The sequence below is a fragment of the Sceloporus undulatus genome, chromosome 11 (genome assembly GCF_019175285.1).
Source record: "Sceloporus undulatus isolate JIND9_A2432 ecotype Alabama chromosome 11, SceUnd_v1.1, whole genome shotgun sequence".
In the NCBI taxonomy this organism is placed as follows: Eukaryota; Metazoa; Chordata; class Lepidosauria; order Squamata; family Phrynosomatidae; genus Sceloporus; species Sceloporus undulatus.
Window position 1 is genome coordinate 431,325 of NC_056532.1, and position 10,871 is coordinate 442,195.

General features: G+C 46.1%; 1 protein-coding gene across 1 annotated transcript in view; it reads right to left on the reverse strand.

Moving 5' to 3' along the window:
* The window catches only part of LOC121916964 (polypeptide N-acetylgalactosaminyltransferase 17-like), a 17,078-nt gene extending 9,606 nt beyond the window's left edge, over positions 1-7,472 (reverse strand). The window contains exon 1 of the mRNA XM_042442556.1: positions 7,302-7,472. Coding sequence (XP_042298490.1) covers positions 7,302-7,472 — 171 coding nt within the window. The remainder of the gene's footprint in view (positions 1-7,301) is intronic.
* Positions 7,473-10,871: the final 3,399 nt, after the last annotated feature.

Genomic DNA, 10,871 nt, shown 5'->3' on the forward strand with positions numbered 1-10,871 from the left:
TATAGGTGCCAGCCGACAAGGTATGCCCTCCATACCATCTTAACTTCATGGCCAGAAGGTATAGGTGCCAGCCGACAAGGTATGCCCTCCATGCCATCTCAACTAAGAACAGAAGCATCAAAATGCAGGCCTATGGCTAACATCTTCATTTTCTCCCTCCTGTTTGGTTTGTAAGACCTTGCCTGACGAAGAAGCCACTGAGGCTTCGAAAGCTTGCATCGTGTGTATCGTGCATTTTGGTTACCCAATAAAGGTATCACCGTATGGTGGATATTTGATTGAATCACATATAGAAAGTTCATCTGTTCCCCTTTTAGCGAATGCAAGGCTAGAAAGAGCCCAACGTTGGAAATCAGGACAATGGACTGTAGATAAAGGATGGAATCATTTATGGAATACTCTATGGCCTGTTCCAGACTGCCAAAATAAAGCTGCTTCGGGTCTCTTTGGAGGTATGCTATTTAAATGATGCATGGGTCCTAAGAGTCCGGAGGTCGCACCAAAGCCACACTCCATTCCTAAGCACTGGAGGGCAGCTTTGGGTCTCTTTGGAGGCATGCTATTTAAATGATGCATGGGTCCTAAGAGTCCGGAGTCGCGCCAAAGCCACACTTCATTCCTAAGCACTGGAGTGCAGCTTTGGTGCAGCTTCCGGATTCTTCGGATGCATGCATCATTTAAACAGCATGCCTCCAAAGAGACCCAAAGCAGCTTTATTTTGGCAGTCTGGAACAGGCCTATGAATAGAAAAAATGACCATGAAAATGATCACACTACAGACCTCAAATGGATCATTCAAGGAAAAATGGTCGCCGCTGCGAAAATATTTCACCAGTCTGCAGTAAAAGGCATTAGAACCATAGGACTATTACAATATTTAGAAGATATGCGTCGCATGATTTAGAAACTCTTTAGTCCAAGATCATTTTCATCGTTATTCAACAATATTTTAAATGCTGACGTCTTTCCTTATTCGGATGTTTGGCGAAACATTCGGTCGTCGTAGTTCGCTTTGACTTCTTGTCGTCACCCTTTCCCCCGTTGTCACTCTTGGGCGTGTTACAGACCGTCCTCAAGCGGCCGTTCTCCCGCTGCCGCCATTAGCTGCGGCAGGAAGCCCCAGCGGCCAGACCGCGAGGCTTCCGGCCACAGCTAAAAAGGAGCACTGAAACGACATTCCTTTTTGGCCCCCGGAAGTGGCACCACAAGGCGCGAGGCGCGCACTCGTGGCGTCACTTCCGCCGCGCCACATCTGGACGCACAGCATCCACGATGTAAAAATGGCAGCGATGTAAAAACTGGCCATATTTTGGAGAGATGATGAAGCAGGTCTAGACCTTATTTTGTTGTTAACTGCCCTCGAGTCGATCTTGATCCACGGAGATCCTATGGATGAGACATCTCCAAGACCTTATGTTCTCCATTGTCCTGCTTAATACCTGCAAAACCCATGACCTCCTTAATAGGGTCCATCCATTTGGCATGTGGCCTTCCTCTCTTCCTACTTCCCTCAACCATTCCCAGCATTATTGTCTCTTCTCCTTTTCATGATGTGTCTGAAGTACAACAGCCTTAGTTTTCTCATCTAGGCTTCCGGGGAGGTTTCCATCTCAATCTGCTGCAGGGCCCATTTGTTTGTCCTTTTGGCTCTCCATGGGATCCTCCGCACTCTTCTCCAGCCCCACATCTCAAATGAATGGATTTGCTTCCTATCTTCTTTCTTGACTGCCCAGCTCTCACTTCCATACATGATAACAGGGAATGCAATGGCTTATATGATTCTAACTATCGTGCTGAGTTGTATACCTTTGCATTTTGGAATCATTTCTAGTTCTTTCATAGCCACCTTCCCGATTCTTAATCTTCTCCTGATTTTGTGACTGGATGCCCCTCAACCCTACTATGGACCGAGTCCGTACAAAATGGCGGTGCCCGTCCACACGGGGGCTGCCATCTTGACGTAGCGGACGCGTTGCATCTGCACGCCGCGCGATGCCAATGACCCTACTACGCCCCTTCCTAACCCTAATATGCCCCTTTGGCGTGTCTGTAATGCGCCAACGTTACAGAGGGCTGATTCACAGTAAAGCTTGGCACAATCCACGCAATGAAGGCATAGACAACTTGGCATTTAGATCCAGCATTTTACCTTTACAATATGTTTTCCTCATTACTGATTCTGGCAGATTTACAGTGTTTTGTATGTTATGGAACATGTAAATCAGATGAAGAAGCCTGTACTGGGGAAACAGAAATGGAAAGACGGACTCCGGAGAGCTTCTGTCCTGCTGGGGCCTTATCTTTGCCCTTTGGTTTATTTCTGCAAGGGCCTGTGACCATGCCATTATATCTGCAAAGGACTCTGCTGGAGTCTTATCTCATCTGCAAAAGTGTTTGTGAACAAGGTTTTATTTCTACAAAGTATTTCTGAAGCCTGAAATTATTGTTGGTATTTTTTATTATCCTCTCCGTGTGGTTTTGAGGCCTTCTATGAATTTATCTACAAATTAATTGATGTAAAATAATTTGTTTTATGAATTGTTAATGAACGCAATTTCCCATGACTTGATCGATTGATTCGGTATCCTTGTTGTATACGTAAATGTGTATAAACACGTTGTTGTGCCTTATCCTTGCTATGTGCCTGTAACCATTTTCACAAAATGTTTTTGAAGCTGGAGCTTCTTCTTCTGCAAGAATACATTCCACCAACATTGGGAAGTATAACATCCAAAATCCACTAAACAGTGATACCTTTACTAGGCCAACTAAATGCAAAAAAAAATACACGGTGCAAGCTTTTGAAGCTCCATTGGTCTCTTCATCTGGTAAAAGAAATGTTAGAGATCATACAGGAGAAAGGGGAAAAAATAATGATGCTTGAGTCACAGGCCTACATTTTTTCCAGATTTGAGATCTGGTTCAGTGCTAGGGAATCCTGGGAATTGCAGTTTATTGTGACACCCGAATTCCCTGACAGAGAAAGCTAAATATCTCACAAAGCTTTAGTTCCTAGAATCCCCTAGCATTGAGCCAGGGCTGTTAAAATGGTCTCAGACTGGATTATTTCTGCAACGTGTTTTGGATCTGAGTCCTTGTCTCCCAGAGTCCATAAGGAAGGAGTGCCTTTGCCATGGATAGTACTACTAGTCATTTGATCGTCACAAGTGTTATCCATAGAATGCATTTTGGAACATTGTTTACAATGGTTGGTCTAATAGAAATATAAACCTTGTCTCCCTTTATAGTCAACTGCTAAGCATGGTCAAGATCTAAGTAATATTAAGCATCTTTCAAGTCAGTCGCTTGTAGGTATTCTCCTAGTACAATACTAATAGATATTAGAATCATAGAGCTGAAAGAGATCCCAAGGGTCACCCAGTCCAACCTCTTCTGCCATGCAGGAACTCAGACTCAAAGCACCCCTGACTCGATGGCCAACCCCTCTCTGTTTAAAAACCTCCAAAGAAGGAGACTCCGCCACATTCCCAAGGAATGTTTCTCAGAGTTTCCTAATGTCGAGGTGGAATCTCTTTCCTTGTAGTTTGGTGGCCACGATATCACCAAGTTGACAGCAGGGATGTAGCCAAGATTTTAGGAAGGGGGGGGGTCCAGACTAAGTGCCACCATTATAATGGGGCTTGAGTGCTGCGGTGCAGCAACACACACCATTCATTTTTCTAATGGAAGGGGTGGGGGTCCGGACCCCAAGAACCCCCCCCCCCGGGCTATGTCCCTGTTGACCGAGTACAGCCAGATGGAGCCTTGAAAAGTGAATGGTGGTAGTATCCCCTCCAGGCTTTTTCAGAGATCTGCTGAATGTCCACGTTAAAAAATACGTTTTCATGATATCCAACAGCTTATCCGAACATGGCGACTGACTTCATTTGGTAAAAAGTAGTGGACTTTAAGAGCAGTGCGCTCCAAATCTATTTTTTGGGGAAGGCTTCTAAATGCTGTTAAATCCATTTCGGTGCACATCTCCGGATGTTATCCTTGGCATTTATATGTATATATGTATTCATACGATACAGTAAGGGCTGTCTGACAGTGGAACAAACTCCCTCGGAGTGTAGTGGAGGTCTTCAAACGGAGGCTGGATGGCCATCTGTTAGGGATGCTTTGATTTGGATTTCCTGCATGGCAGAATGGGGTTGGACTGGATGACCCTAGTGGTCTCTTCCAACTCTATGATTCTGTTGGGGATGCTTTGATCTGGATTTCCTGCATGGCAGAATGGGGTTGGACTGGATGGCCCTTGCGGTCTCTTCCAACTCTATGATTCTATGATTCTATGCTGGAATACGATGTTTCCAGTGGATGCAATGCAATGCAATTTCTGTAAACATTTTATTATTTTGTGCTGGCCATGTGCCGTAATAAATAATAACAACAACAATTATTATTATTATTATTATTATTATTGAGAGACTACTGTCTTCAGCACTCTGCTTCAGCTGAGCAGCCATTTGAGGTGATGGTTACCTATGCAAATACGGCTGTTCTTTCAACATAGCCTTCACTGGTTCCTGTTTGCTAAAGTCGCACATTAAAAACAGTTTATCAGGTCTGGCAGACCCTGATTATGTTATCAATATTCAAAACAAGTGGCAATTTCCCACAGAAGTGCGCTGGTGGAATGCCATGTTCCAGATTCAGCTACATCATCAGGAATGCAGTGGCTCAAGCAGTTAAGACACTGTTGACTGCAAGAGTGGAAGGTGGGCAGTTCGAGGCCCGAGTGCCGCATGATGGGACACCTGGCTTAGACAAGACAACACGTCAAAGGGATCTAATCGACCACAAGTTGAACATGAGTCAACAGTGTAATGTGGCAGCTAAAATAGCCAATGTAATTCTAGGCTGCATCAACAGAAGTACTGTAGAGTGTCAAAGATCAAGGGAAGCAATAGTGCCACCCTATTCTGCTTTGGTTAGGCCCCACCTGGAACATTGTGTCCAATTCTGAGCACCACAATTCCAAAAGGATGTTGAGAAACTGGAGCATGTGGAAAGGAGGTCCACCAAAATAGTGAAAGGTCTGGAAACCATGAAGCCTTATGAGGAGAGACTTAGGAAGCTGGGGATGTTTAGCCTGGAAAAGAGATGGTTAAGGGGTGATATGATAGCCGTGTTTAAGTTTTTGAAGGGATGTCATATGGAGGAGGGAACGAGCTTGTTTTCTGCTGCTCCAGAGAATAGGATCCAGAAATGGTGAAGGGTCTGGAAACCATGCCCTATGAGGACCAAATTGTAACCACGGAAGAAAAAGAGTTGAACAAGAAAATCCAAGCTGCTTATTCCCTTCCTTATCAATGTAGTCCTATCTATCCAATGGGTGCAAGCTCCAGGAAAGAGATTCCAGCTCAACATAGGAGGAACTTCCTGAGAGTAAGGCTGTTCGATGGTGAACACACTCCTTTCCTCGAGTGTAGTGGCGTCTCCTTCCTTGGAGGTCTTTAAAGCAAGGCTGGATGGCAGCTGTCAATGGGGAGGCTTTGGATTGGGATTTCCTGCTGGCAGAATGGGGTTGACTGGATGCCCCTAGTGGTCTCTTCCAACTCTAACGATTCTATGCTTCTAGACGCCAACCTCATGTCCATGCAAATACACAGCTAAAGTACTGCTGGAAGTACGAGCCATCCAACCTCTGCTAAAACTTAAAAGAAGAAGAAGAAGAGTTTAGCTACGACAAGAGTTTTATAGTCCTCTGTGGAACCACGTTGTTTCACGGCTGAACAAGTGGAGAAGCCGAACACAGTAGAATCGCCTACCTGGAGAGACTAGCCGGGCTAGAAGCACGAATCCTGTAGCAAAATAAGAACTGTGGTTTAGGGGTGAGACTACACATGGTTTTCGCATTCCCACTAGCTAATTACAATACAGTGCGCCCTTGGTAGTCCATAGAATCTAGAGTTAGAAGATACAGCAAGGGGCCATCCGTCCAACCCCATTCTGCCATGCAGGAAATCACATTCAAAGCCATCCCGGACAGATGGCCATCCAGCCTCTGCTTAAAGAACTCCACTACTCTCCCAAGGAAGGAGAGTGTTCCACTGTCGAACAGCTCTTACTCTCAGGACGTTTCCTCCTAATGTTGAGCCTGGAATCTCTTTCCCTGAAGCTTGCACCGTGCTCGGGGACCTATTCTCGGAGCAGGAGAAACAAGCTTGCCCATCCTCAGTGTGACACCTGCCAATACGGAACAGGGCTGGGAGCTTTTCGTCCCTGGAACCTCGGTGGACACAGAGGCCTGACTGTATGGAAATACCGCTATTGTTACGGACTCTTGCAGTATGCCCAAAGGCTACGGAAGCGTCCCTCGACCGCAGCTGAAATCCAGGAACTAGAAGATTTAATGTTTATCACTTATTTCGGTTTGACGAACCAAAAGGGAACATCTGCGGCTGGATGCCCCGCGCATCAGCAGCAATCGGTCTGGCGCCTTGCTTGCTCTGCCAATGGGATGCCTTCCTCTCTTTCCCCCCTCAACTGAAACTGAAATATGAACCTTTTGCCTAGCGGTCAGGGGGCAATTGATGAAGAAATCAGAACCTTGTGTAATGTCCGGCATGTGGAAGCCAGAATCCGCCAGCGACTTCCCCTCTTTCCCCCCTGTTCCATCTACCTGTTATTCTGCCTTGTCCCTGCTCTCCATATGCCTCTGCTGGCTTTGCCTTTGCCTTTCGTTTCCAACCATTGATGCAGCAAGAAAGCCAGCCTGTGGAGTCTCCCCTCACCAGGGTTTCCTGAGGGCAGGATAAAAAGAGGGGAGGGAGCATGGAAAGACCCTGCAATGAGAGTACCATTAAGGCTAATTCTACCAGGAGGAGGGGAAAAAAAGGTATATCCAAGGGTACTTAGAAGCATTGTTCGGCTCGTAGCTGAGCTTGAGCCAGAGCTTGAAATAGTAAAGTCGGTTGTGCCCTTTGGCTGTGTAGAACAGCACCCTTTGGAGACCCCATTTCATACAAAATATTGAAGCCCTGTGTTTATTGACCAGTAAAGGCAAACCTTGAGTTGATGGCAAATGTGGCATGTAATTGCCTGTACGGAGAGCACTTTGTAACACACATGCACCGTTGAAAAAGAAAACCACTCTGGTTAATTGTCGATCGGGACGTAATGGCAGCAATGAATTTTACGCCTCTGTTCCTTGAGCGTTAAAGGAATGTATTTTTTTTCTCCCTTTCCTGAACCCGTTAATGAAGAAGATTAAAGCGACCCGGCGGTGTCCCACCGCTCAGTGCAGTAAGTTCAGATTAGTGCTCAGTCTGTCAGAATAGGCGGCGTCCCCTCACAGCCGCCACAGTCCCGCAGCCCTCCACTGGTCCCCTCCCCGAGCCATTCCTGAATGACATAACTGCCAGCCGGCTTCCACAAAGCACGATGAAAATGTCAGCATAGATGACGAAGGGGCCGGGAGGTCCCTTGGAGACACACTGTGTTTGGGTAGGAGTTAATACCTTCATTGCGGAGTCAGGGTTAGGCTGCCTCCCGCTGTTTTGCAAGCACACGAGAGGGGACAAATAAGCTGGTTAAAAGGGAGAGAGACAGCTGAGCCGTGCATGAAGTCGGCACAAATGGCACAAGGGCACGGCCCGATTGGCAGAGTAGCTGGGTTCCCACCCTGTGCCAGTCGTAGCGTCTGCCCCCGCAGTTCAATGTGGGATGCGTGATTCAACATGGCCTGTCTATCAATGGGAGTGAGCTTATTATACATTCCAAAGAATAGAGTCCCCTGCCAAGAAAGAAGGGTCGTAAGGTGCCACGGTGCCGTTTCTACAGTGGCCAAAGAAAGTCCACAGGCAAGGCTTGGGAGGCAGTGTTTTTCCTACTTTAGTTGTTGATTTCCAGGATTTAGACCCTGCTCTTTCAGCCTTAAAGGCTCTCAGAGAGTGGGCTTTGCAGATAGTTATTCAGGTTTACACAACCGAAAAAAGATACGACTAAAGAGAAGGGAATGGCGGTGGGGAAGGGGATCAGGATCCAGCGTCAGGGACAAGAGACAAGGGGGGGGGGTCCCTTTGGGGTCCGGACCCCCCTTCCATTAGATAAAATGAATGGTGTGGTGCGCCAATGCCGCCGTACCCAAGTCCCATGAAATAATGGTGGCAACTTAGTCTGAACACCCACCCCCCGTCCCAAAATCTGGCTACGTCCCTCAGCAGTTCTTCTCTCGCCATCAGAGGCCTGGACCAGGCAGATGGACTACCTGGTGTCAGGTCACGCTGGTGGCTTGATTCCATGGGAAGAGGTGAATAAAAGTTAGTAAGTAGTGTAGTAGTAGTAGTAGGATTAGAAGCCCTGGTGGCACAATGGCTAATGCTGGTACTGCAGCCACAAGTTGTGAGTTCGATCCAGGCAGGGCTCTGCGTCCACTCAGCCTTCATCCTTTCGTAGGTCAGTCAAATGAGTTCCCAGCTTGTTGGGGGGCAAGTTGGCTGACTGACGTCCAAAAGGATGGGAAGTTTGAGTCAAGCGTGGAGCCCTGGGTCCAAAGTCCACGCAGACTTCCATCCTTTAGGAGTCGGTCAAATGAGTTCCCAGCTGGTTGGCAGCAAGTGGCTTACAACACATGTAGAATGCTTATGAGAGTGCTGAAGTCCTGGTAAATCGGGTAACAGAAAGGTATATGATTGTGCTATTGCTATCTATTAAAACAGCCATTGATGGCCACGCGGCAAAGATACACATACATGCGTCCATCTCCATTCTTCCAGTTAATTAAACCAGGAGCTTGTAGAGACATTTCCTGGATGGGGAAATGGCTGGGGAAGGCTCCCTGCTTGGATAACTTCAGGCACAGTTCTCTATGGGCTAATCTCTGTGTTGCAGCACTCCTCGTTTCCCTATCATGTCCCACACTCACTTTGTAAGAACATTGTTTTTTTAGATTCTGTGTGCCTTTTATTCGAAGGTATGTCTTCTGCCTGAAATTCAAGGTGCTCACAATGAACATTTAAAAAAAAAAAACCTTAATAGCCTACAGACCTCAAGACTAAAGGACCTCCTTTGAGAATCAAGGTCTGCAAGAGGGTCTTTATGCCCCCAATTGAGGCAATACAAATGGGAGACATGGTAAGAGAGCCTTTTTCGGTGTGATACCCCAGTTGTGAACTCCCGCCCCTTGGAGCCCAACTGGCACTAACATTTGTGCAGAGATCCTATAGCACCTGTGAGACTAACTAAAAACAGGAAGTGGCAGCAGGAGTTTCCGTAGATGCATCTGAGAAGTAGACTTAAGTTACGCTGCCAACTTCTTTCCTTAGTTAGTCCAAAGGTGCTCAAGTCTCTTTACTACTGACGCTAACGGACCATATATTTGAATTCTGGCAACTAAACATGGATTGTTTTTCTTGGGTCGAGGTAAAAAAACATGGCTTTTGGACGAAGCCTTTTGGGGATGAATGAATTCGGAAACTGTTAAACAGGCACATGACTTTAACTTGTCTCTTTGTCACAGAATCGTAGAATAGTAGAATTGGAAAGAGACCGCAAGCCTCCAGTCAAAAAAGCCGCTGCCATGCAGGAACTCACATTCAAAGCAATCCCCGACAGATGGCCATCCAGCCGCTGTGTAAAGACTCCAAGCATGTTAAAGTGGGTTCACATGGTCGCCATGTTTAAACGTTTTATGTTTTTTCAATCGTTTGATCCTTTTAACCAGGAAAGGTTTTGAATTGTTTATAGGTAATGCATGCTGGCATACAATAAAGGGCAAATAGAAGTCTTTTATAATAAATTAAAATAAGATATCCGCTTGCGGCATTGTGGGAAGGTGCTTGTTGTCATCGCTCGCGGCCACAGCTGGCGCTAGGAGTACAGTTCACAAGGGGCAGTTATGGATCAGTCCACGGTGTGCCACACTACCCGCGCAGGTGTACGCAAACGTTAGAAAAACAGCTGTGTTATTCCTCCCCCAACCATGCTAAGAAACTCAATAATGATGAGGGCAAATTCGGAATTAAGGTTGGAGGGATCCACACACCAATAGGTTAAAGAGGGCAACTTCCCATCCTTGGAGCGTTTTTGGGTGCTAACTCATAGAGCGGGAGCGGCACAAAACAGACTAAAGGTAGGGCAGAGTTAGATCATACCAGCTGGTTACCTGTGTGGCATCCAAACAATGCTAAGTCTAGTTTTTCGTACAGCTCTTACCAGCCTGTTATGAGGGGTGATGGAAGTTTGTAGCCAAGCAAAATATGCCGTAAGGGAGGTTGTGGAGAGGTACGTTCTCTGAAGGACCATTATCTTTAATCAATGGCAATAGTGTGGGCCAGGCACAGCCTTCCGAATTAAAAAGAGAAATCTATAAAAATTGGCAATGTTGTAGCAAGAGGATTCAGGAAGCAAAGAAAGGATTTAATATCAAATAGGTTTCCCTTTGAATGGGGAAGAAACCTAACGTTTATAATGCACCATCTCAAATAGTTGTTTGGCCTAAAAGAAAGAGGGTGGCTCCCAGTGAAACGTAGTGAACTAGCTGCTGAATGATAAAGTTAGTACTTACGCAAACTCACTGAGTCAGCATCTAGTTGGGAGTTAGCTTTGGATGTACAAAGCTTTTGGCATTTGTAAACCACATTCCCCTCTGTAGTCGGCTCACAGGAACAGAAGGACGGAGTCTGTGGCAATTCAGTAAAAGTCATTGGTTTTGCCGTCCAGTCATCTGTGGCATTGGAAAAAGCCTTTCAATGTGCTGAACCATTCCTTGGATATAATATAATAATAATAATAGATAAGGTTTGTATTTATATACCGCACAATCACTGGGAATCCGGCGGATTTAGCAATTACATGGTGCCTCGGTTGTACGAAAAGTAAATTGTATTACGTTCGCTGGCGCATTTCGTAATCCCGAAAAGCCT